The sequence below is a fragment of the Girardinichthys multiradiatus genome, chromosome 22 (assembly GCF_021462225.1).
Source record: "Girardinichthys multiradiatus isolate DD_20200921_A chromosome 22, DD_fGirMul_XY1, whole genome shotgun sequence".
Lineage (NCBI taxonomy): Eukaryota > Metazoa > Chordata > Actinopteri > Cyprinodontiformes > Goodeidae > Girardinichthys > Girardinichthys multiradiatus.
Genome location: NC_061814.1, coordinates 42,677,503 through 42,704,628, shown reverse-complemented (window position 1 = coordinate 42,704,628; position 27,126 = coordinate 42,677,503). Strand labels below are relative to the sequence as shown.

Below are 27,126 nucleotides of genomic sequence, written 5' to 3'. Positions count from 1 at the left end.
TGGTCTTTTAAATAGGAGCCATCAGCTACAATGGTTCTTCCAGAGCTGAAAACAAAAACAAGGGGGCTATTTGAACTGTCAGCATTATGCCAACCGACCACTCCACTCGTCTCCCTCTGTTCGCCACAATAACTGCGTGATTGGCTGCCCTGCAGCTTTATATATCAAACGCAGGAGTGCTTTGGCAAAAGGTTCTTACCTCAAGACAGCCAGAGCTATTTCGGAGCGGTGATGTCACTCCCTGAATTGGTTTAGATTTCCCCATGATGTTTTTGCTCTTTAAAAGTTCTGCTAGAAGGAGACGTGAGAGAAGATGAAACACGCATAAAACAACACTGTGCATGTTCTAAACACCAGCCCACTAGTTTAGCACAGAGAAATTCTAATAGACTTCCCAGTTCAGATAATCTGCATATCATAAACATTGTCTTGGCAACTTATACTGTGTCAGCGGGAAAAGAAAGCAGGAATGTATCTGTATTGAGGCAGATAGTCATGGTTGTCATTTATGTTCACATCAAGCTTTTTTTCTACTGATAAGTCATACAATACAATGATTAAAGCTCACTGTTTTAACAGCTTTTACTGGCTTGGTGATCATCCACTCAGACTTAATTCAAACATTTTTGTGGATAATGTTTTTTTTTTTTTTATATATGTTGCATCCAAAAATATGTTGTGAGAAAGTGTAGCACTTGTAGATGGTTAAGGTACAGAAGAGATAAATATGCTTTTTGAACAACATTTTGTAAAGTATTTTGTATGTTTAGTTTTTATGCATTCCTACAATCTCCCTTTTTTATGTTGTATGTATATTGTGTTAGCAAATAAACATATGCAAGATGAATGCAGTATCCCCTGTCATTGGTGCAGAATTTATTGAGACAATAAATGCATGTGTTGATCGTAAGTAAGGAAATGACTACAGGAATATAGCTACTCTTCTAAACTTGCACATATCTACCGGCAGAGCAATGATTTAAAAAGTTTAAAACCAATAAAACTGTGGGAAACAAGGCTGAATGATGCCCCAGGTGTTGCGATGCAGAGTAAGCAGGACACTAATGGAGGTAAGAAAAAGTCTCTGTAGGTTACTGTTAGAGAACTTCATCTCAGATTAACTTCCAAAACAACCAAAAGATACATTCTACATGCCTCATGGCTGTTTAGGAGTGATACCAGAAATAACCAGTTTCAATCCTAAAATAATAAATGTAAACGTGGAATTTGATTGAAAACTGTGTTTTCGACTAGCAACTGCTTCAGTTGAGTCCTGTATAACAATTAGGATGTGGGAAAAAAATGCATGCCCATTGTTAAGCAGGTGGAGGCTCTGTAACGCTGTGACCCTGTTTCTCTGTTGCCCAGGGAAGCTTGTTACAGGGCATGGGATCATTAACCTTTACTCTACATAATCAGCTAAATTAACTTTCTTCCATTGCCATCTCACTCCCCTTTCCCAAATCCTACAGAAATCCTGTAGAATGAGATGAAGAGAGGGACCAGGAGTCTTTATAATGTACAGATATTGTGCAAATAAGAATGGTCACTCGCAGGCAGGCAGGCAGGCAGAAATTCAATCTTTCTAGGGTAAAACACTTACAAATTGTTGCAGACCTGCTCTGTAGTGGGATAAGAGCAGCACATCATCAGCATTTATGAGACGATTCAGATCTCCCATTATACATCCAGTCCTACAACCTCTCAGTTCAGTAGGTACACAAGATTTGATCCAAAATGTCTCAAGGTATGATTTTGTCCTCAGTAAATTAAAATTAGTGTACTCCAGTTAGAGGTTGGATTTGTTTTTTGTTTTTTTAATGCAAGAATATTCACAAGCAGTAAAAGATGAATATTAATATTTGTGTCTTTCCTTAAAAATAGCAAATCTGACATTGATCTTTAAGATCTTCTTTTTATCTGTTTTTAAATTTCGTCTCTTCTGTCATTTGTTTTCGGCAGGGGGTGAACAGTATGTTCCAGGTGTTTCTGACTGGAAACAATTCAGCGTACTTCACCATTTCTCCCACAGCGGTGCAGGGGCGTGCCGACATCCGTGTGAGGGTTGCCATACCACTAGACTATGAACTGATTCAGAGCTACAGCTTTTCAGTGAGTTTTCGTTTTGGGTGTTTTTACAATGTCCAACTACACTTTCCATGGAAAAAAATCTATGATTGTGGAATTTCAGATGAGACCAGTACAATATTTGTTACAAACATTTGGTCCAAAACTGAGTTTTGGCCTTGTTAATATGCTACGGATAACTTTAAAAATAATAAAGGAACAATTTCAAAACTCATCAGATGTCAGATGAAAAAAAAGTGATGTTGGGTGGAGACAATATCCCAGAGAGGTTCTTGTGGCTACAGATTGAATGTAGAGGCCAGTAAGTGGTATAACTTCCTTCCTCCTCTTGGAACTGGCTGCGTACTCTTGCCATATGAGACACAGCGTTGTGGTGCACCATGAAGAACCCAGGACCCACTGCTCCACTGTATGGTCTGACAATGGGTTCAAGGATTTCATCCTGATACCTAATAACAGTCAGGGTGCCTTTGCCCAGCAAATAGAGGTCTGTTCGTCCGCCCATGCTTATGGTCTATTACTGAACCACCACTAAACTGGCCATGCCAAACGATATCACATGCAGCACAAAGCTCTCCACAGCTTCTACAGATGCTGTTTCATCTGTCACATGTGATCAGGGTGAACCTGCTCTCATCTTTGAAGAGCCCAGGGTGCCAGGGATTGATCTGCAAAATCTGGTATACCACGGCAAATGTCACTTTGGTTACACAGTACCAGGTAGTGAAGACAAAGTCCCCCGGAGGACGCTATGCTCTGAGGCCAACCCCATGAAACTTTCTGATTGTTTGCTCAGTGACATTTACACCAGTGGGCACTCACACCAGTGGGCTGCTTTGGGTATTTTCCCTGGCTCTGGCAGTGTACATCCTTTTTCTGATTGCACAAAGGAGCACATACCATACCTACCAATGGATTAAAGACCTTCTGTGGCATTATCTAGCTCTCTTGGACTAACGACTTCTGCCCTGAAATCTCATCCATGTCCTGGCATGTATTGATGTACCATCCTGGAGGGACTGCGCTACCTGTGTAATCTATGTGGGATCCAGCCATCAACTTATGCCACACTGACCCTAACCGAATGCAAAACTTAAAACAACGATGGAAAGATGTCAGTTGTTTTTACCTGTAAAACATTTTCTAGTATGTGGGAGTTCACATTGGCTCTTCTCTACAGCCCCTATTGTGGATTTTATTAACACCAAAGCAGCTCAAACTGATATTTATTATTTATTTATTTAAACAGATTTTTGAAGTCAATGCACTAGTTTTACAGCAACAATGCATGTACAACAGAAGAGTAAAACAGTTACTATACGACCTCATTTTATTTTTATGGGAAGGGTCAGAGTGAAACCCCATATAAAGGTTTTGAGAAAAAGGCAATTATAACACTGAAATGTGCTTTTTTAATGTTTTCTTTTCTTTTGTTTTCATCATGTAAAGCACTTTGAATTGCCTTGCTGCTGAAATGTGCTATACAAATAAACCTGCCTTAACTGTGAAGGGCACGCGGTGAAGTGGGGTTCCGCCTTAATGTGTTTGAATGTCATCTGCAAAATCAACATGTTGCATAGATGCATCTTTCCTTTCTTTAAGATGTGTTTCATCTAAGGGCGCAAGTCACCCTTCTTGTTGTGTTTCATCAGCTTTATGCCAACGAGTCCATGTCGGATCATGTGGGATTTTCTCATGTCTTCATTGAACTGATCAATGAAAATGATAACCGGCCCATCTTCAGCAAACCTCTGTACAACATCAGCGTTCCTGAAAACACGGAACCCGGTACATCACTGTTGCGCATCCTGGTGAGTATCTTAGTACGTCACCTTGCAGCGTTCACAAAGCTCAGAATATTCAAACTCATTGGGTAGTTTTCTGGCTTTGGACTCATGACCTTCACGCAAAGTGTTTTATTAGGAAAACCGTCACAACAACACAACTGACTCGGTCGGCTTGAGACTTCACCATATGTGGGATTATTTATTGTAACTGAAGAAAGGCTGCCTCTGATGAAAGTACTGGGCCACGGTTAGTTTAGTGACATTCCTTGCAATCATTTAAGGAAAATCCATCATAGTATTTTCTCCAGTTTGCCTGTGCAGGCCATTGTTTTTGGCAGGATAACGGATTCTGGTGATTATTCTGAAAGTGCAGCTTATAGTGGGAAATTAAATCCTTGTGATGTACATTTTAACTTGTTTGCTGTTTACAAAAATGAAGCACAAAACAGAATAGCAAAAATAACACTTCAAATTGGATTTCTATTATGTGAGCTAATTTTGTAGATGTGAATAAAAGGACACACAAAGCTGCCTTTATTCCCTGCAGGCCTTATTTTGTTAGTTTTCTTTCTATCAGGTAAAGTGATCTTTAAACCGCTCCATCCTTTACGCCAACCTTCAGTTTCTATTCACAGCATCGGCAGCAGCCATGTTTTAACCGTATCGGAAAATATCTCCCTGTGTCCCCCCATAACTCTGCATTATTATTCATTACCAGTCACTTCAGTGACAATCCACAATTCACTAGATACAAGTGCCAAAACGCATGGTGTGAAAATCAATAGTGTTTATAGACTGGGTGCTCATGAAATGGAAATTGCATGGCCTAATACCCGATACGTCTTGCTGATGTTGGCCCCATGCCGGAGCGTGTGGCCTGCCTTTGAATCCTGATTGCTGGCAGCCAAGCACAAACAGACTGTAAACAGAATGAAGTGTGACACCTTCTGTGAGATCTGTGCTCTGGCATGAAGTGTGTCATCTCAGTGCTGCTTCTGTGGAGGAAAATAGCACCTGGAAATGCCAGCTTTGCTGCAAACATAGTTAATGCTTCTGGTTTATTAAACTTGATTACTGAAATGCACGTTTACACAAGTTTTATTGCTGTTTCACTCAATTGCATTGTACTCAAGATAAACATTTAACTTGTGTCAGCTATTGGATCACTAGTGTTCACCTGTTAATCATTTGCAGAGGTAATTTGACAATATTTCAAGTCTTTTTTTCAATAAAATATGTCATCAAGGAGAAAACAACATGAACAGGACATTTCCTGTGAACGACGGCTTACTTTTTCCCACTTACACACACGTAGCAGCAGGAAAAAACGTTTAGGCATAAACTTATTTATCTTTGAATGTGGTCTGAGCAATCAGATCTCAATGCAATCCCAAAGCCTCCTGGGTGCTTTTAGCATCTGTACTCTAAGCATTCACTTATATGCTCCATGCTTTCAGTCACTCCAAACCACAAGATGCAAACTGAAGATGGGATAGTGACTGGGACCATGGCTGCTCTGTGATGAAACTCACTGATTACTACTATATTTACAATGCTAGAGAATCCACCCAATGCTAAAATGGGGAAGGTTTTATTTTAACATCACAGTATTTAGTCCTCACAGTAGGTCACCAAAATGCTTCAGAACAATTTGAATCAGTCCCAGTCTGCACCTCACTGCCTTCTAGGTGACATCCTCCTAGTTCAGATCCAGACTCAGACCTTAAAGATATTGAGTTTGCATGTATCCACTTATAGGTTATAGTTATTCATTTTCAGAAGGGTGTGTTGTAGACATTAAACCAACCTTTAAATGAATAATAACTAATCAGTCTGTCTGCATCTGTAATATCTCTGTTCTTTTTAGTGAAAACTGTATTAAAACTAAATAAATGTTTTTGGCAGATGAAACATAAAATAGAAAAGCTCTTAGTGAGCCGTGTGAAACTTTTGTTTGGAATCATTGTTATTTTACAGGAAACTCATCAAAGCTTAGTACTTTTTCTGTAGTTATTGATGAGACACTTCTTATTTCAGCTCTGGTTATGAGTGACTTTCCGCATCTCTCTAGTTGGTAATAATGAATCTTTGGTGTGTCTTTCTTAAGAGGCATGCTTCTGGTTCCTGTTATTAATTGCTCCAGGATGTTGAGTTTAGTCTCAATCAAGTGGACATTTTTTGTTGGTCATTATCAAATGTTGTAAGTTTATCCTTCTGTTTAGCTGTGATGATATTTGAGATCTTGCTTTTGTTCATTTTAATAGTCCTCCAGTTTTCCCAGGTTCATAAATTATGTGTTAAAATGAGCAGATTATGTGTTTTGTTACAGATGCCATGTAGATTTGGGCCAGTAGAGGTCTGAATGTAATTATTTTGAAAAAGTTACCAGACAGTTTTTGTTAATGGGGAAGTATGACAGAATTTTAATGTGATTAGGGCTGGACATACTGTGTGTATATTTCATGCAAGTGGATTAACCTACACATAGAACAGTCTCTGGAAGCAGCCTGAAGGTCAATACATGGTGGTTAAACCCACAGGCCACTGGGCTTTGGAGGCCTCCTCTTCATTAATTCCTGTACAAGATTAACATTTACTTTATATTTGTAGTTTTAGGTTTTAGTTGTGTGTTTAAATATACTTGTTTACCTTTGTTGGTGATAATTTATTGACCGATGCAGCTCTAATCTACTAGAAATCCAGGGTTTATTTGAACACTCAGGTCTGATTAAACAAACCAAAGTATGTTGTCTGATGTAGATGATTCCTGGGAATGGATCCTGTCCTATGACCTGTACACCCCATCACATAACACCATAATGAAAACCTCATTACTTACCAAAACTCAGAGCTCCCAGGAGCAGGAGAGAATTACAATGATGAATGACTGAAATAAATTATAATTAGTGGTGTGATTGTTGCCCTATAAATGCCTGTCCAAGCTGGGGCGGCAGGGAAACATCCTCCACTCAGTAATTTATAGGCTTGTAGAAAAAGCATTCATCACTTTCTCTCAGCACCTCCACAAAGTTTCTACAACACATAGCATCAGATGTATAAAAGATCTTATTCTAATTAGATGCTGTAACTATTGCTTGATAGACGTCATGGCACCTTTGAGGAAGACTGTTGTGCTGGGTAAACTGTACCGCTGGGTGTTCTGAACATTACAAAAACATTTTCTTTATGGAAGTGCCTGTTGGGTATGGAGAGGCAGATGAAGTGTCATCCCAGCAGACATATGGACGCTATAATGAGGTGAATGACTTCATTACCTGAAGACCATTAGCTATCTAATAGTGAAACAGAGAAGCAAGAACTGAGGCTATACTATTAATAAGAAATGAAAGGAGGCAGATCTTCCGAAACCAGAGGAGAAAATGTTTGCCATTCAGTGATACACAAGGCAGTCGCTTGGTATCTGATGACTCGAAGGGAAGAAGGAAGAAAAAGTGGTAGAAAAGGACTCAGACAAAAGACTAAATCACAGTAAATATTTGTAATGACAAATAAAGGTTTCAATCCTAAATATAGTGTAGAATAACCATTCCCTGGTTGTGTGTGTTTCTGTGCATTTCCTGCTATGTTAAGCATTAAGCACAATCCATTGACTAACACCGTTCCTAAACTCTAATCAGATGGGGGGGATGAAAGCCTTTTAGTCACATCGTCACACTGGTTTTTCTGCACTTTTTTAACCTGGGAATATCATTTAATTTTAAGTTTCCAAATACAGCGGTGTCACACTGAGATGTTTCTGATTATTAAGCCAAGTCTAAAAGATTACCAGAGTAAATACAAAACAAATACAAAAACAAAATGAAATGATAATTTATTTTAAAGAAAAAAGTTGTCCAAAGCAATCCAGGCCCAATGTAAAAAGTAACTGAGCCCTAAAATTGTGCCACGCTTGGCAGCAGAGACAGTCATCAAGTATTTGTATTTTATTTTTCCACTGCTGAGGAGAGATTTTGGCCAACCTTTCTCAGCAGAATTGTTTTATTTCAGCTACACTGAAATATGTTCAAGCATTAGGGATCCATTTAATGTTAAACAACAGCATCTCAATTGGATTTAGGTCCAAACGTTTTCTAGGCCACTTCAAAACCTTAATATTTGTTTTTCATGATTCTTTATACTCATTAGGAGGTGGACTTGTTGCTGGACATTGTTTTAGGATTTTCTTTTAGAGAGTAGCATTCATGGTTCCATCAGTTACAGACAGTAGGTAATAACCTAAAGAAGCAAAGCTTCCATAGACCAGCACACTACCACCACCATGTTTGACTGTTGTTCTTTTTTTTAAGTTTTCCACCAGTTTTAATGGGACACACACCCTCAAAAACTTTACACTCCTCAGTCCACTAATTATTTTCCACAAAGTCTTGAGGATCATCAAGTTGTTTTGTTGGTAATATGAGACGGCCTTTGCGTTCCTTTCAGCCATCAGTGGTTTCTGCTTTGGTACTCTCCCATGGATGCCACTTTTGCCCATTTTCTTTCTTACTGAGGCTATTGAGACATGCAGAGCTGTAGAGGCTGTTCTTGGTGCTTTGTAACCCTCTTGATGATTTGTCGATCCACAGTCCTTAGGATAGGTCAACCACCAATAGGCAAGTTCACCACAATCTTTTTAAGTTCTGTTTTCATAAACTTTAACTTTTCACTGAACATTGGACAATCTGACCCTGGGGTTCATCCTTGAGACATCTACTCCTTGGAAGGCAGGTGGATGTTATTAATGATTTCACTTAAGAGTAATGGACTTCAATTGTTTGAGAGTTGCCTTAGAACCCTTTACCACACAGTTATCTACGGTGGCTGGAAGGTGCAAACATGAAGCAAACAGCGAAAACGTGCCGCAGACACACGAATGATGCAAACTCCAAAACACACAAGCACAAAAATCCAATGCAACAGAAAAATGCAGCAAAGTCAGAAAATATGCAAACTCGCTTCAAAACAGAAGTGCACCGGTCCACCATGGGAAATTGATCACCAATTTTACAGATGTAGGTATGCTGCTGTTCTATAATATTGTAAAATATTATGACCACTTGTTTAAAAAAGACATGAAGGAAATTTTACCCTTTCTTTCTTCTCTCCAAGTTTTGTCTGGGCATAATGTCGTTGCTGAAGATCTTGTCCTTTATGACTTGGTGGTCATCTCCCCCTAGTGGTCTGGCGCACTTCCATTTTGTGGAGACATTTGCAGATTTTCCTAACTTGCTGTTGTTTTCGTATATGCAGCATTTTACTCATGCTTCTGTTTTCTGTGATTGCAGTTTTCTTTTGCAGCATTTTTCTGTTGCATTGAATGTTTGTGTTATCAGTGTTAAGGTATACCAGGATTTAAAAAAATTACACTTTCAAAATTGTTTTTCATAGCAGTGATTTTTTCTCTTACTGTTCCTACAGTAAAAAGTCCCCAAAACAACCCATGCCTTGTTCAGTTTTGACTAAACTAATTTGATCTTCTTAGTCATCTCTATCAGAAGCAACATTGCTATTACAAATACTGTATGTAACACAAGTGAAACTAAAGGTTAATTAAAACAAGCTTTAGAGTGTGAATAATTCATGTTTTAGGTTACACACGTTTGCAGTTTTGGAATGTATGTTTCTCTCTGAAAAGTAAAGAGAACAGGTTCATTCAGAGAGAGCTGGAAGACAGATAACACAATCTGTGTACTTTGTTTTTCTCATGTAAAATCTCAAGCTTTTAGAGGTCTTATACTCAAAAGTTAATCAGCTCTGGAGTAGGTTGTGGGTTTCCGCCAGAAATAGTGTGTTGGATTTTTAAAGGCAAAAGACACTTTTTAAAGTAGAGGTTCCTGCTTCCTGCAGCCTCTTCCCACATTATAATCATCCCTGATTTTCCCCTATACTCAGAAGGTGTTTTCCAGGACTTGGGTGCGTGATTGAAATAATGAAATAAATTTATCTCTGGAGCCGCCACGACTGTGAAGATATCCTTGCCACTTTGTTGGAGTCATTGTTAAGAAGTGTTCAGCTCATATCTCTTGCTGGTTTGCTGTGTCTCTTATCGGAGTTGTCTGGAGATAATAGAAACAGGCAGTTCAATCTTGTCACCACACAGCATTCACTTTAAGCACCCCACCTGCTCGTTAATGGTTTAGAGAAACAGAGCAGTCCTAAATGCACACTACCCATCACTAAAGCATGAAAGTCTCCACAGTAAAAAAAAAGCATGCAATTCTAGTCAGCTTCAAGCAGTTGCTCTGAGCCAAAGTAGCAGTTGAAATTTAAAGTTGGTGTCTTCCTTCATGGCATCGTGTTTATGATATGAACAATAATGAGAATGTATTTTTAGTTTGGACACAAAAGTGTAAATGAGGTAAATACACAGCCTTGCAAAAGTGTCTCTATCCGTTTCCACGTTGTCATATTTCAGCCACTCAGAGAAAGATGAGTGACTGAATTGTTGGTCTCAGTCTGATTTTTAAAAAAAGATTTAAGTATCATATCCGATACCAACATTGGATCAGAAAGCTCCTCTCTACATGTTACTGATTTTCCATTTTCTCCTTTGTACCTCGTGAATATAATCTAAGCCAGAATCTTTCAACCTTTAGACTGACCATGCATTGATGTAAATGCTGAACAATTTTTTTATGTTTTATCTCAGACATACAGCAAAATAATAAAACTGTTTTCTGTGCCTTACTTATTGTGGGTACAGAAAATCTGGGAGGGAAGCTGAAAACATCTGAAAAATTCGGCATAAGAACCGCTAAAAAGTTAGGTGAGAGAGATAAACTGACAATCTGTTATCACTGACTATCACTCGGACTGTCCGAAACTCTACATCTTCACTGTGTGCGTGCATGGTTCTGTTTGGTATCCCTGCATCTGTGTTTAGATATGCAAAACGGAGGAGTGTTTGGTGTTCCGCGTTTGGACTGCGGGTCATCTCTATTTTGACAACATGCATTGACAGCCAGTAATTGGTTTCCTTTTCTGCACTTCTCAAAGCTCCTGCGGAAAAAAAAAACTATTTTAGGAGCCAATCAATTCAAATTCAGTCTAATGCCAGACAGAGAAACGTGCAGCTTTAACCTGCCTCCTAGTCTATGAAATGAAGGATAATCTGCTGCTGTACCTTCTCCCCCATTTATACTTAATTTGGATTCAAAGCGGCTCCCTTGCGGACTCATCTTGTCTTTCTGTGAGCTTCGTCTAAACCTGACTGTCTAATATATTTTTTACACACATCTCTGTGCATGTGAATCTGTTTCAGCTGTCAAACAAACATATATACAGAAATACTCTATCTCTCACACACGCGCACACACACACACACATAGTGTTTGCCTGCCGGCTTCACCTCTCTGATGGGAAGAAACACATCATTTAACCAAACTGGTCAACTGAGAACTAATTTCTCTCTTGTAGTTACTGCCTGAGGACCCTGGGGTTTGCAGAGTTTATATTGGCAATCAACGCTAGTGTGACTTTTTGTGCAGAACCTTCTTAAAAACTTGATTTTCAGTTCTGATTTTCTGCTACCTGATTGCCTTCTTACCAAAGTGAGATTCTCACCACTACAGCCCAGCACTCTACTGCATCAAATAAACTAGGCTACTTATAAGAAAAGAATGTTTTAAGACAGGTACTAATTACAATTAAAATTATTAGTTTCTCAGGGCACCAGTTGGATATCAAGACCAAATAAATGTCAGTTGGCTTTAATGCATCAAGCTGAACAGATATGAGACCAACAATGCAGATTGTTGAAGGTTTGATTTAAAAAGTAAAATATGATTTATTAACGTAATTACGTTTCACAACGTGACTACCATTCACTTTTACAATTGAAAATGATCATCTGAGTGTAAATATGTGAGTGGGGGAGTGTGCGTCCTTGTTTAAGGGTAGGTGTGTCAAAGACAAAGGATTTCCCCATTGGTCGATGAAACCATGTCAGGGTTTGTAACAAGATGGCTGCTGTGAATGAAACAAAGTTATGGTGGATATGGTCCACCACATTTTGCATGGAAGAACATGTGCTCTGCACTGGTGGTAAAGAGGACAATATATTGTGGGAGCAGGATAGTGGATGTCTCTTAAAGTCTAGTCCTTTTTCATATGAAGGGTTTAGGGTTAATGCAGCTAATGCCACTAAAAATAAATATAAAGATATATCCTAAAACATGTTGTATATGTTATATATTTCTCACTGTGCTTAGCCGAGTGTTTTCCCCTGTGTGAGCTGGTAATGTTTTCTGGTCCTTTTCCTGGTCCTGACACAGCAGGAACAACTGGAATTGGTCCTCACTTGAAGAAGGAAGGTTGTTTCTTGCCCTTGGTAGGTTAACCTTCAAGTTAGCTTAGTCCAGTTACTATCTGTCTGCTTCTGATTGGCTACTAAAGGAATGTCTTTCATGCTTGAGTGCTGGTGAAAGTTAAATTCATAATAAAAGTTCTGTCTGCTTTCCAGAATGATCTCTATGCACAATTCTTCTTATCTGCACTGCCTGTATTGTCAGTATTTATCAAACAAAAAGAGAAACATTATCTTACCTCTCGTTTTATCTCAACCACCATTATCTTTTAGATCCCCATTGTGGCGATCATAAGCACCATTAGGAACAGTGCCCAGCTTTAATATCCACTTCTTTTCTTGTCTCATTAAATCTTACCCTTACGCTCTTTAAATGCACCCCATCTCTTTAACTTCACCATTACCTCAAACTTCCACACTATAAATTTTTAAGCTACCATGGTGACAAGGGCCAAATACATAATACTCTTGTGTCATGGACTCAGGGCCATGGTGTGAAGTGACAGCAAAGCCCTGCACATACTGAACTCAACCATCCATCTGAATGAAGGCTCTCTGTGTCTGAAGTTGAAAGTCTTTGGCAAGCAGTTGGCAAAGTTACTGGGCCACACTGTCATGGTGATTGTTTGTTGGGGGAAAATGAGCGGGTCGGTAAATGATTGAAGAGGGAGGAAGGGTGGGAGATGGCTATCATCTTTCTCTCTTCATTCCTCTCTATTTCGGCTCTCAGTCTCCGTCTGCGGTTGCAATGAGAGAGGTTGGGCTGTAGAGGCAGCAGCAGCTCCTAGACTGAACTGAGCTGCTGTCATCGCTTCGATAGCTGTCATATTAACACCCCTGCTGCTATCATTGGAGCACTTATGGACCTGTCAGTCACCTGGGAGCAGAAGAGGGAGGGAGGCGTTTAGAGGCAAGGGTGTGCTAAAGGAGATATGTAGAGCACATACGAGACAGTGGAGCTGCAGGCACAGCTCTGATGCAGAGGAAAAGGCAAAGAAAAAGAAAGATAATTGAAAACATCAAATTGAAAAAAGGGGAGAACTGGGTTGCATTCAGTGTGGCCATCAAAGGACAGCATATACAAGCCTAAGTGTTCCTTTAATAGCCTGACATGATATTTAAGCCTTTCATAAGGACCGTACCTTGCAAACGTATTCATACCTCTTGAAATGTTCACATCTTTGTGTAATTGTTGTTTTTTCTTTGGGGAGACTGTTTTGTTCTAGAAAAACATTTCAGTCTTTGCTTAGCAACAAGAACAGGAAATGGATTCTTTGACAACGGTTCCTGTATTTAGCCAAGATTAAGGAATGGGTGCATGTCTTCCTTTTTGCCTTTAAATTAAAATTGAAAGCAAAAGAAGTGGCTAATAAAAGATGAATACTTTGTGTTGCATTTAGCATTATTTAACCAGTCACCGACACACGTTTGTAAATAAACTACAAATGCACAGATGTTCCCTAAAACACAGAAATTTACAGGCATGCATGCTCTCCCACAACTGAGCCCAAACGCATCCACAGAAAGCATGCACTCCACACCAACTCTCAGAGAACAAGGTCGGTATTGGGCCGCCACTGCATCACTGGGACCAGCATTGTGCTTGACGGAGGGGACAGCAGACATGTTCAAGTCTGGCCCCTCAACTGACTGCAAAGCCACTGAAGTGAAACTCTATTACAACAGCCTCTCCTGCTGCGATCCATCAGCACAGTCACATCACCCTGTGTGAATTGGTGCTGCATACAGGAATGTTTGTGTTTGTAAAGATGAATAGTTTAAATGTGGCGTTATAAAAAGTACAAGATTCCTAAATGTTGCTGTTTGCATGGTATTTTTCTGTCAGCATCTGCAAAACGTAAGACAGCAGTTGTTGCTGTTTTCAAGGCAACAGTGGGTCTTGTGGGCAAGAATGTATCACTTTTCCCATCAGACTTAATCCAATCAACACCTCCAGAAAGTGAAGCTAGGCTTTCATGTTTTATCGTACAGTGGCAGACAGCTGTTGGAGTGAGAAATTTAAGAAATGGAGCAAAACCAAGTCGTGACAGGTTGTGTTATGCAGACCTACACCAGCGCAGACTCACGCAGAATTAAAATTATGCAGGAACATATTCCTTATTCAGCTTTAACTGAGGTATCAAAGTCATGTATGTCTATGCTGCTCCCTTAACATGTGTTGATTTTGTTTTACCTCAAGTTATGCAGTATGCAAAAAACTCTGAAGGTTTGCTCAGAGCGTTAACACAGTACAGCTGAAGTGCTGTCAACCCTGATCAAAGGAAGCTTGAGAGAAGCTTAAACTGAAAGGTTTTTCAAAATGTAATACAACACATAAATCTCTGACAAATCTGTGATTTTTACTGATTTATTTGAACCCTTACTGAACAAAACAAACAAAAAAAAGATTTCTCTATAAACTCACTGTCTAGTTTTATTGTGATTAGTCAATGGAGTAAATATGTATTTAGAACCTGATGAGTAACAAGGATAAATAATTAAACAATATATTAGGTTCTGGGCATGTCTAGAATTGTGCTACATAGAACTGTGCTGCATCACTGTCTTCTAATAAGACGTTTTAATATTTTATAAACAGTGAACAATGTCACCAATCACCATTGATGCTGATATCAGGATCAACAGTCTGTGGTTGTTTCGATCGGATTATGACGTTTTTTGGGCGGACACAGGAGCACAGCAGGCAGTCCAGTCAAACACTCGTCCTCTCTGTTTATAAAGGCATGATGTCATACAGAATTAGGTTTGATTCTAGTACTCTCCGGGTCTGGAGAAACAGGACGAGGAAATAAAGTTGTATTTCCAGACTTCTTTTTTCTTTGCCAATAGTCAACAGATTGTATTTGTCTTTTTGTTCTTCCACCCATTTTTCTGTTTCTCAATTAATCTGTCCATCTATTTATCATTCCATCTGCCCATCAATAATTTCCTCCATCCATTTATCCATCCACCCTGCAGTCTTTCCATCTGTCAATCAATCTATCCTTCCATCCATGCATCCATCCATCCATCCATCCATCCATCCATCCATCCATCCATCCATCCATCCATCCATCTGCCCTTCCCTTCCATCTGTGAGTTTGTTAGTCAGTCTTTCATTCTGTCCATCTATCAATTGATCCATCCACCAATCTATCCATCCATCCTTCTGTATGTCCATACTTCCGTCCATCTATCTAACAGTTAATCTGTCCCTCTATTATGCAGTCCATCCATCTGTCCGTCTGTCCATCCATCCATCTCTAGTTATTACAATCCCCATATTAAAAGCCTGACCACTGTACAAATTATTCTATAAATCCATTGTGAACTTTTGTATTTGCACTTTGAACACTTACTAAAAATGAAGCGAAAACACTGGTCTAAAAAAAATGTACTTTGCAAAAAATAAAATGTGACAAAAAATGTGTAGGAACCACCAAGCACCAACATTTTTTAGCTGTAACTGAAATATATAGAATTCTCTCTGTATCATCTTGACACCTAAACAAAGGCTTCTGTACCTTTCGGGGGAAACAGAATGGATAGACCTTCTTGTTTTTTGCACACTGAATCCAGAACCCATTTTTCTGAACAGTAAACTGAAACTTGGACTGATTTGAACACAAAACTCATGTCCCTTTTTCTGTTCACTTTAGATTAGCTTCTGACCAAGGAACTCTACTGTAGCTTGGTGCAGAGTTGATGTATTGCTTCCTTCTTGCAGTTTCAGGTTTCATTACTAGATGCAGCAAAACACTTTACTGGGTGAAAATGGGTTTTCAGTCTACTATTGTCTCTGTTTTGCTCTTCTGATCACGTTGACTTGAGTTTTTGAGGGTTTGTTTATATCAAACAAATCTAGCACTTAAATCCAGCCTTAATGCACTGGGAGTTTTTCAGATTTTATCAAACATAATAAAATATTACGGGCTATAAATGATCAGTGTTCTTAGTTCTAAGCAATGTTGCACAGAAAGAAAACAATTTTCTGATCGATTGTCACAAAGAAGATGACATAGAATGATGTTCTTTTGCTCATAAAATAAACACCTCTGGTTAATGCTCCTTTGACACTGAATCCTCACCTAGCACTGTTCTGATCATAAAATCCTTCAGAACATTGCTACTTCTATATTTTGCATTTCTTTGCATCTCTCACAGCTTTTATGTGTTTGTTACAGGAATCAAACTCCAGATTTGTTTTCAATTACTGACTAAAATTATTTGGCCAGAAAATACAGTCAGAAATTCATAAATGAATCAACATTAAAAAGTATGAGAGTATTATGTGGAATGTAAACACTATTTTTGTCATCTTTTCCTTCCAGGCCACAGATGGAGATGCAGGCTCTTTCGGGATTGTCCGTTACTACTTTAGCGATGATCCAGACCAGTAAGATTAAACACATGGTGAAATACTCCACAAAAACATACAGCGATAAAATCTTATGATTAATTGGGGGCCTGGTTAACAACTAAACGACACTGTTTTTGGCAAACTGTTACAAACAGCTTGGCTTCTGAAATGATTGGTGATTATTTTACATCTGTGCTCTCTAAGTCCACAGAAACATTTAATTTCTTCCAGAGTTAAATAAAATTCTCAAAATGTATGATTTTTCTTTAATCAATAAACATAAATGTGTAACATGTATGGGATGCTTTTACTGACAGTCTATGGTTCTATTTGTCATATCTCAAAAGTAATTAAAACCTTATTTTTATTTCCTGATAAACCTCAGTAATGAAGAAAAAATGACAAAAACAGCTAAAGCTAAAAACATCAGAACATCCTGAAAAACGTTTTCTCACTCATTTTAAGTAGTATATAGTTATAGATTCACTATATTCAGATTCTTAGGTATACCTGTAGTTTTGGTCAGACGTTTACATAGACTAATCAACATGGTTGTCATATTAATTAATTGTAATAGTAATGATTTATTGTAACTTTTCTTTTGTCCAGGGTGGAATGATTATACAACTAACGACTTACATAAATTATAAAAAAAAGGAATGCACAATATTTGCACAAGTTTAAATTAATGGTGACTTTCTCTAATCTATACAGGAACAAAATTGAGCAGACAGGCTTAAATATATGCAAATACACCCTCACTAATAGTTGATAAAATTGCTTTTAGCAGTTTCACCTGTTTTCAGCAACGATTACAAGCATCTGGTATAATTTTGGCTGGGATTTCGACTGCTATTCTTGGAAGAATTGGTAGAGTTCAGTTAATTGGTTGGTTTACAGAAATGGACCTGACTTTAAATCATAGTCTAAGTACTTTCAATAAGGTTGAAGTCAGAAAAATTCCAGAAGTTTGATTCACCCTTTTTAAATAGGCTATAAAGCCAAGCAAAATACATTTTTTTTAAATAAAGTTTTCATTCATTCATTTATCTTCTATACCACTTATTCCATAGTGGGTAGCTGGGGAACTGGTGCCTATCTCCAGCAGTCTACAGACGAGACGTGGGGTACATCCTGAACAGGTCGTCAGTCCATCACAGGGCAACACAGAGACATACAGGACAACCAACAACAAGCACACTCATTCACACCTAAGGGCAATTTAGAGGGACCAGTTAACCTAACAGTCATGTTTTTGGACTGTGGGAGGAAGCTGGAGTACCCGGTGAGAGCCCACACATGCACGGGGACAACATGCAAACTCTCCGGCCAGGAGTTGAACCCAGGACCTTCTTGCTGCAAGGCAACAGTGCTACCAACTGTGCCACTGTGCAGCCTAGTTGCATGGTGGTAACGTTTTTTTAGTTCAGATGGAACAAAGACTGAGTTTATGTTGCTACAATTACAATACATGTGTCTGGGGGAATCTAGGTCCAGTCCAAAGTCAGGCTTTGAAACCTATGAACTTTGTACCTTTCTCAAGAATGGTGGTGGCAGCATCATGCTGCGGCGCCGTTTTGTTACCAGTGTTTTAAATGCACATGAGGCAGTGCTCTCAGATATTAATGAAATGTTTAGAGCATTGCAGTTCCTTTAGTCTTTCACTTTTTACATTTTAAAAAGAAACAAAACTTGCACAATTAGTTAGACAAGTAAATAAGATCGGTGGGTGAGATCGATTTCACATGTAAGTATCGGCCGATCACCAATCTCCTAAAATTAAGGAAATTTGGGGCCAATTGACTGGTGCACCCCAATGAAAAACTTCAAGTTAAGTTCTGGTTGGGGATCAGTAATATAGTCTGGGGAAGAAACCTCTCTAATCTCAGCTGTTTTTTCTCATGTAGGTTTTCACTGGATGATGAAACAGGCTGGGTCACTCTGAAGGCCAGCCTCGACTATGAGTTAATGCGTCGTTTCACTCTGACCGTGCTGGCGAGGGACGGTGGTGGAGAAGAAACAACCGGAAGGATCCGTGTAAATGTGGTGGACGTCAACGACAACGCGCCACTCTTTCAGAAGGAGGCCTACATGGGCTCGATTAGAGAGAATGAGCAGGCAGTGCAGTCCGTCACACGGATCAAGGTAAGTTGTTGTTAACAGATATATTAGTTTATATCATAAAATACGAGTTGGTTTTAAACAATGTTTTGGCCAAAGCACACTGTTATTCTGCTGAAGTATCTAACTAATGTTCTCTTTAGAGCAGCTCTAAAGTACTTCATAAACATACACCTGTGGCCATTGCTGGTTTTAAATTTTAACCCGTTATGCCAAAACCAACATTCATGAAGGTATGAAAGTGCTGCTGAAAAACAATAGCATAGATGTTTTATTTCACCCATTCTGACTCAGTCAAATAAACTTTGTTTATTTTTAAACTCAAAGAACTCACAAAGTAGTGTAATCTGCTCCATTTTTGCAACTAATGTTTGCTTTGTGTCTCTATTGGATTGATGGAGCACATTGCACCACATGCAGAAGCAAACATTAATCAGTCCAGTCGGAGTTGCGGTTGTCTTCTCTTCAGCCACAAACAGAAATGCAAGTAAATAAAGAGAGAAATTACTTTTTATTTATTTATTATTTTAAGTAACGAGGAATCCCAGATCTTTGCCTGGAACAGCATTTTACTAGAGGAATCTTGTCAGAATGCAATTTCTAATTCAGTCAGTAATGCTTTAAAAGACAATGAAAGTGCAATGATGTCTCCCTTTATTTGATTAATTCAGGCAGAAAAAAAAACTAACTGGAGTTAAAAATGTATCAGATGTTAACATATTATATATCCTTAAAAATATACTGTACTAACTTGTAATTATATCAAAATAAAAATTTTACTATTTTTGCAATTACACTCAGTCACATGATTGCATATGTGCCTTTCATTTCAGCAGCGTAGGACATAATGCTATAAAAAATAACATACTGGCATTTCATCACTGCATATTCACACTGTAGCATACACAGTTTGATCACCAGATATCAATGATGCCAGAAATTTTTTTGGACATTTAAAAAAACTGAGTAGAATGAGCATGGTGGCCTTTTTTCAGTAACTTAATTCATTAAGTGAAACACATTATATAGATTAATTCCACACATTATGCTGTTTTCAAGGTTTTATTTCTGTTAATTATGATATTATGATATATTAATTATGTTATTATAAAACATGACATTTAAGATTAGAATATTACATCATACATACCAATAAAAAAACACATTTTTGATATAGAAATGTGGGTTTAATGAGGTCATTTTCAAATGGTACTGACAACGCAACTGGAACGTATGATCTAATTTACTGAATATGACTGTGTGTTTATACAAGGGTTGGACAATGAAACTGAAACACCTGTCATTTTAGTGTGGGAGGTTTCATGGCTAAATTGGACCAGCCTGGTAACCAGTCTTCATTGATTGCACATTGCACCAGTAAGAGCAGAGTGTGAAGGTTCAATTAGCAGGGTAAGAGCACAGTTTTGCTTAAAATATTGAAATGCACACAACATTATGGGTGACATACCAGAGTTCAAAAGAGGACAAATTGTTGGTGCACGTCTTGCTGGCGCATCTGTGACCAAGACAGCAAGTCTTTGTGATGTATCAAGAGCCACGGTATCCAGGGTAATGTCAGCATACCACCAAGAAGGACGAACCACATCCAACAGGATTAACTGTGGACGCAAGAGGAAGCCATCTGAAAGGGATGCTCGGTTGCTAACCCGGATTGTATCCAAAAAACATAAAATCACGGATGGTTTGGGCTGCCATATCATGGCATTCCCTTGACCCAATACTTGTGCTAGATGGGCGCATCACTGCCAAGGACTACCGAACCATTCTTGAGGACCATGTGCATCCAATGGTTCAAACATTGTATCCTGAAGGCGGTGCCGTGTATCAGGATGACAATGCACCAATACACACAGCAAGACTGGTGAAAGATTGGTTTGATGAACATGAAAGTGAAGTTGAACATCTCCCATGGCCTGCACAGTCACCAGATCTAAATATTATTGAGCCACTTTGGGGTGTTTTGGAGGAGCGAGTCAGGAAACGTTTTCCTCCACCAGTATCACGTAGTGACCTGGCCACTATCCAGCAAGAAGAATAGCTTAAAATCCCTCTGACCACTGTGCAGGACTTGTATATGTCATTCCCAAGATGAATTGACGCTGTATTGGCCACAAAAGGAGGCCCTACACCATACTAATAAATTATTGTGGTCTAAAACCAGGTGTTTCAGTTTCATTGTCCAACCCCTGTATATATATATATATATATACACACACAGTATATGCTGACACTACAGCATGCTGAATACGTGAAAGTGAAACATCTTTACCTTTTTCTTCTCTTCTGTGACATTCTTATACCATTTTTTTGCAAAGCCAACAGAGTAACAGATTGTTCTTAGCTCTTTTTCTAGTCCTTCTCCATATTTACTGCCTGTCTTTTTTTTAGCAGATGGTATTTTTCCAGTAAAATATGCATGAGAAAAACAGCTCTGGTCTTTTAAAACTATTTGATAAGGGCGTAATTTACAATAGAAATGTTTAAAACTGGTCAACTTTCGCTTAAATGTATGCAGAATGCCAACTGGAGGCAAACTGTATCAAAGCATATAAAGACATTATTAGCTTAGTAGACCTACTTAAAGACCAAATTTGCTTTTCAATCAGGACTCACAACCTAATGTTTACCCACATTTAAATCCTACAAATTACTTATCAAATAAAATAATCGGTCCATTAGTCCTAATGACTACAATGATGCATTATGTTCACATGCAAATATGTTTTGTACATTTCCACTGGACTCTTTTTTTCCAGTTCTTTTTGTCAGTCCGTGTGTTTCCCCAGTTTCACTGTAAACCTGTGCTAATGTGTTGAAGTGCATTGTGTGTGAAAAGAAAACCAGTCAGCTTTGGTGTGTTGGCCATCAGTCAATGCCACACAATAGGCAGAGCTATACAGGCACAATTGTAATCAATGGCTCAGCGTTTGGTTTGATTGCACCCAGCAGAGAAAAACATCCCTTGAGGCTTGCTTGGGTGTACACTGCACTGTGTGAACTGGTCTCAACGCTTGGTTCACTGTGTTTGATTATTCTGAACACCGCTGATATTAATTTGTTGCCCAAGAGGAAAAGAGAAGCCAGATACACAGTTGTGTGTGTCAGCGGTTTCCCCAGGAACTTAGATGTACACAAGTGTTCACACACTGCTCTAGGAAGACAAAGCAAAGAGAGGATTTCCTGCTCTGTGGATCTTGCCTTGGAGGTTTTTGCCTCCTACAGCTGAGGTTCTGCTTGCATTCATTTTTCTTATACTCACTCCTTTTCCCCTCATCTTTTTGATATGCTGCCCCCAACTCGTTTTACCTTTGAGTACAAAACAACTGTCTGGGGTGGAAGTATTTGTTGAAAATTGATTTAGAATGACAGGCTGAAAGGAAAGCCACTTCTTAAAAAGTTGTGGGGGAAGAAAGGTATTGCTTACTCAACATTTTGGCATTAAATGAAAGCATAGAGATATGTCTGTTGTGCAGAGATACAAATGAGTGTTTTTGACAACCTGTCCAGCTTCTAATGCTGCCAGTAAGACCCAGTAGACTGTCCTCACAGCCGGAGGACTCGTTTTAAAGTTCCTGCCAAATCAACAATAATGAGTCTGTGTCATCGTTGCGGTCGAAGCTGTTGCGGATTATTCCTTCAACAAATGGTTTCATCTTTCCTCTGCCTGCTTGGCTTGTCGTGGCTCAGTTGGTGTTCATCCAGCACTGACGTATGTACCACTAATAGCCAGAATCAGCTTTAATCCATCTAGTAACATGCCACCAGTGAATGACAGCTTCCTGGCTGCACACACATGCTCAGACTTAAATACTTCATGTAGTTTAAACATACACATAGAAATATGAGCATTGTCTGCTGCAACATCTGCTGTGTTACAACTTGTCGTATTTGTCTTACTTTCAAAACTTCAACCAAGACATATGTTATAAGCACCTCCACAAACATCTGTCTACTTACAGGCTACTGATGAGGATTCTCCTCCCAATAACTTCGTGACGTACACCATCATTTCAGCTTCACTCTTCCGTGAATACTTCAGCATCATCATGGTGGAAGGCTATGCAGGTACTCTTACCTCTACAGTCTTTTTTTTTTGGGTTAACCTCAATTCACATTTTCACTGAATGATGGTTTTAAAATAAAATTACACCAAGCATAAATTGTTATTTTTCAATGTTCCTCTTTCTGCTCTCTCTGCTCCAGTTATAAGCGTGACCAGGCCTCTGGACTATGAGATGGTTCCTAAAGGGATGATCTATTTGACAGTGATGGCCAAAGATGGTGGAAACCCACCTCTTAATAGCACTGTCCCAGTCACAGTGGAGGTGATAGTAAGTGCAACCTCCTATTTGAATGAAACAGAGCTGAAACTTGTCTTTCCATTAATGTAAGTTGCTACTGGATATTTAACCAAAAATAGTAGGGGGATATACATATTTTAGTTAGAATGTATTATTTCGACTTTGTGTGGATCTTTTTTCCCTTCTGACTGATCATTTCAAATATTAAACACTTTTGCATTTCTTTATTTTTCAGTTTACGTTTAAATTAAAAACCCTTATGTTGACCTTTGCTGAGAAACTGTAAATGCAGCCATAAAAACATAATGAGCAGACGAAGCCCATAGTTGTCAGGCCCCAAGTCTCATTTCCCATGGAAGACTTCCATTGTACATCTAACTTTTTATTCATGAAAGGAGAAACAGCAAAATAAGACTGGATAATTATCCTTTGATATGCACGGACCATAGGGATTTCTCTACACACCCTGCATGAGGGAGAAAGGGATAGATGTTCACAATTCAGCGTTTCCCTTATGTCTCTCTGCCTCCGTTTCTCTGTCGTGACTCACACCACAGGGGTTTATCAGCAGCTGGCAGCATCACACTTGCACAATGCTTTGCACCAGTGTAACTCGGAGCCCAAATAGATAATTGTTCCAGTGACTGTTGTTAAAGTGTTAACATTTCTTAGCAGCTCACACAGTAGGGATCTAGCCAGACAACTGGAAATGTTGGTGGGAAATGAAGTCTTATTCTAAAGGGGGATGCTTTGAGAAATGTGAATGCTCTTACTGAATTTGTTTTAAAGCAGCTGTTGTTCCATGTTGCAGGGATTGTTTCTTGTCACGTCACCCTTTACATTTATCTATCTATTCACCCATCTATTTAGTCTCTTGTGCTTATTAAATATCAGATTGCAGGAGTTACAGGTCAAACAGGGAAACCCATACACCTCTCTCACTAGACACACTCTTCAGCTCATTCTGGTGGATCCCAAAGTGTTCCCAGGCCAAATAGATTTATTGTCCTGTGGAGTCTACTCAGTCTGACAGGCCCAGAAAACCCCCAGAGGGACGCGCCCAGGAGGAATCCTGATCAGCTATCCAAACCACTTCAACTAGCTCATTTGGATGCAGAGAATCAGCGGCTTTTTTCTAAATTTCTTCCAGACGACCAAGCCACTCACCCTGTCTCTAAGGTTGAGTCCCGCCACTCTACAGAAGAAGGTAATTTATGTGGCTTGTGTACAGGGTCTGGCTGTTTCTGTCATGCTCCATATCTCATGACCGTAGGTGAGGGTTGGAACCTGGACCAATAAACCTTTTGCTTCCGGGTTCTACTTCACTTCCACCATGATGATGCTTCTACTTCACCACAACAGACTGTAGCATTTCCCACTCCGTCCTACTATAAATCATTAACAACACACCAAAATACTTGAACTCCTCTGCTTGATGTGGAAAAGGATTCTTGACCCTAGGGAGTAGTCTACCCTTTGCTGGTTGAAAACCATGGCCTCATATTGAGAGGATCAAATTCTCATCCTGGGCATGCTTCGCTTTGAACCAGTCCATTGCTTGAAGACACCAACAGAAATACCTCATCTCCAGACAACAAAGATGAGAACCTGGGAATCCCAAACCAGACACCTCTCCTCCCCATGATTATACATTGAGATCCTGTTCATGAAAATCATAAAGGAATCAAAACAAGAAGCAGCCCTCGTGGAGTGTAACCTGCACCTGTCAACTGCCCCAATAGTTCCATAATCCAAGTAGTCCTACAGGTAGTGCTAAGCCCCAAAGGCCTGATTCTGTAGCTGCACACCTTCCATGACCTTTAGTTTCTGCCACTGCAGGCATCAATGACATTTAGGCCAAAGCTTCTGGAACATCAGGAGGGCCTAAACATGACCCAGCATCTCCCCAGCCTTCCTTGGAAATGCTTCCTGAGGTGTGAGCTGAAGATCTCTAGAACAGGGTCCTTCTATAAAAGACCCCAGATGGCATTACTTCAAGGAAACCATACAGAAACCTCAAGAAGCCCAGGTGAACTTAGCTGCTGTTCAAACCCGTAGGCACAGATAGCAGTCACCGAGGTGACCCCTTTCATGCACTTGGGAGAGGTGCACAGAGGTGCTCAGCCAGGGGCTTGTGAGTTGCCTCTCTCCCCAGGCAACTTCGCAGTAGGAGAAAATCATGAGCCGAAGCTCTGTGTAGAGGTGAGACCAGCTATACATATTTGGTATTAGGCGACTGTAGGAAGAGTAGTCGTCTTGCTATCAGAAGGTTGTGGGTTCGATTCCAGCTTCCTCCTGCCATATGTCGATGTGTCCCTGGGCAAGGCACTTAACCTCAAGTTGCCTACCGATCTGCATATCGGTGTATGAATGTGTGAGCGTTAGTGAGTGCGATTGGGTGAATGTGGCGCTAGTGTAAAGCGCTTTGAACGGTCTGTATGACTGGAAAAGCGCTATATAAGTTCAGTCCATTTACCATTCAGTCCATTTATTACTGAACCCCAAACACCAGGTTCAACTTCTTTCCTGCCAGCGAGGTGATGATCGACCAAGAGCCAGATTATGCCTCTGGGAATTAGCATGCTCAACCTTGCAACAACCCGGCATACATGGCACCCTAATTCTCTCCCCACAGGGTTTTTTTACCCCACAAGCCTGGTTCCAGGAGTGTGCCCCGTCTCTCTAATCTGGATCAACTTAGAACCTGACTAACGTGTAACATACTGGTCATAAAACCTTTTCCTGCTTCTTTTTGAATTTATTCCCACATATTTTGATATACTATAAGTCTTAATGCACAGTGACAGCTTCAACTTTTTTGAGATCTTGATTGTGATCTGCAGTTTGTCATTGTTTAGAACATCACAATGAACTTGTACCTGTTTATTTCTCCCACAGGATGAAAATGACAATCCACCTGAGTTCAGCAAATCATCTTACGTCATCAAAATCCCAGAGAACCTTATCGCAGGTGAGTTTGGAGTGTAATTATTGGGTGACTGCTGTAAACCATGTTTTTGGCCTAAAACTATTTCTGCAATTTTTGTGCCATTTCAGCTATTTAAATAGTAAAACTTTCCTTGCTTTCAGGACATGAATGCAATAACTGAACTTATTTGTATTTACTTTTTAAAATATTGAATTGGTTTCCTACAAAATACATAAATGAAATGGATTCATAGTTGCTGTGTGCTAGTTCAAGGCTAACTACTTCCCTTCACTTTTAGCAGAAAAATGGCAAAATTTAAAGGGGCTACAAGGGATTTGTTATTATAATTGTTTGCTGAGGCATAAATGCACCTTGAATTCTTTCTTTCAATTTTTTGTTACACCCACAAACCTTAATGTACTTTATCAGGTATTATAACATTTTAACTCATTTTAACACTACCTCACTCTAACATGTCTCTCCCACTTTTACCCGCCAAGCTCAGCAGTTAAGGCTTAACCTTTTAGACTGTATCCAACACTACAGCTTTGAACAATCATTGCTTTTGCACTATATATCTTTAATGATGGTGAGACGGGATTTAAAAAAAAATCATCTAATTAATTGAGTGATTTGTAATCAAATAATCGCGATAAATAACACATTATTGAACAGCATCTGAGTTGTTCTATTTCAAGAAATGTTTGCACATCATCTTACAGCTATGACACTGCATTTATGCAGTAAATGCAAATGTTTCCAATTATATTTGTGGTTTGCACAATAAACACATCTCTCAAACACTGTGTTAGGTATTATGTATTTTCATTTTCAACCAAAAGGTTTCTCTGTAGCTTTAGGTGTGTCATGTTTTAATATGTCTGTATCCTCTAATCTGTGCCATCTGTGTTTTGTTTCAATACTGTTTTGAAATACTCCCTCAGAATGTGGGATATTGGCTCCTCAAGGGAAATCGCTAGCTGCTATATTCATTCTCATGCATGTGAAGCCTCTTTTCTTCCCAGACAATAGATTAGTTTCAAGTCGCAAGAGGAAATTGGGAATTTGACTGTCTCTTTCTCTCTCTTCTTAGCTGCAGCAGATGCTGGCCATGCGTTATGTTTCCTACACAATTTAATGGAGCATTTCTTTGAGGGGCTTGAAGGAACGCTGAGGTTTAGAGCAGTATTTGGCCCTGAGGTAAAGGCCTAAGA

The 27,126-nt window shown here is 39.3% G+C and overlaps 1 protein-coding gene across 1 annotated transcript in view; it reads left to right on the top strand.

Moving 5' to 3' along the window:
* The window catches only part of LOC124858957 (cadherin-23-like), a 191,272-nt gene that overhangs the window by 103,717 nt on the left and 60,429 nt on the right, over window positions 1-27,126 (top strand). Inside the window, exons 10-16 of the mRNA XM_047351298.1 lie at window positions 1,963-2,112; window positions 3,741-3,899; window positions 16,512-16,576; window positions 18,448-18,685; window positions 22,642-22,747; window positions 22,886-23,013; window positions 25,882-25,954. Of these exons, the coding sequence (XP_047207254.1) occupies window positions 1,963-2,112; window positions 3,741-3,899; window positions 16,512-16,576; window positions 18,448-18,685; window positions 22,642-22,747; window positions 22,886-23,013; window positions 25,882-25,954 (919 nt within the window). The remainder of the gene's footprint in view (window positions 1-1,962; window positions 2,113-3,740; window positions 3,900-16,511; window positions 16,577-18,447; window positions 18,686-22,641; window positions 22,748-22,885; window positions 23,014-25,881; window positions 25,955-27,126) is intronic.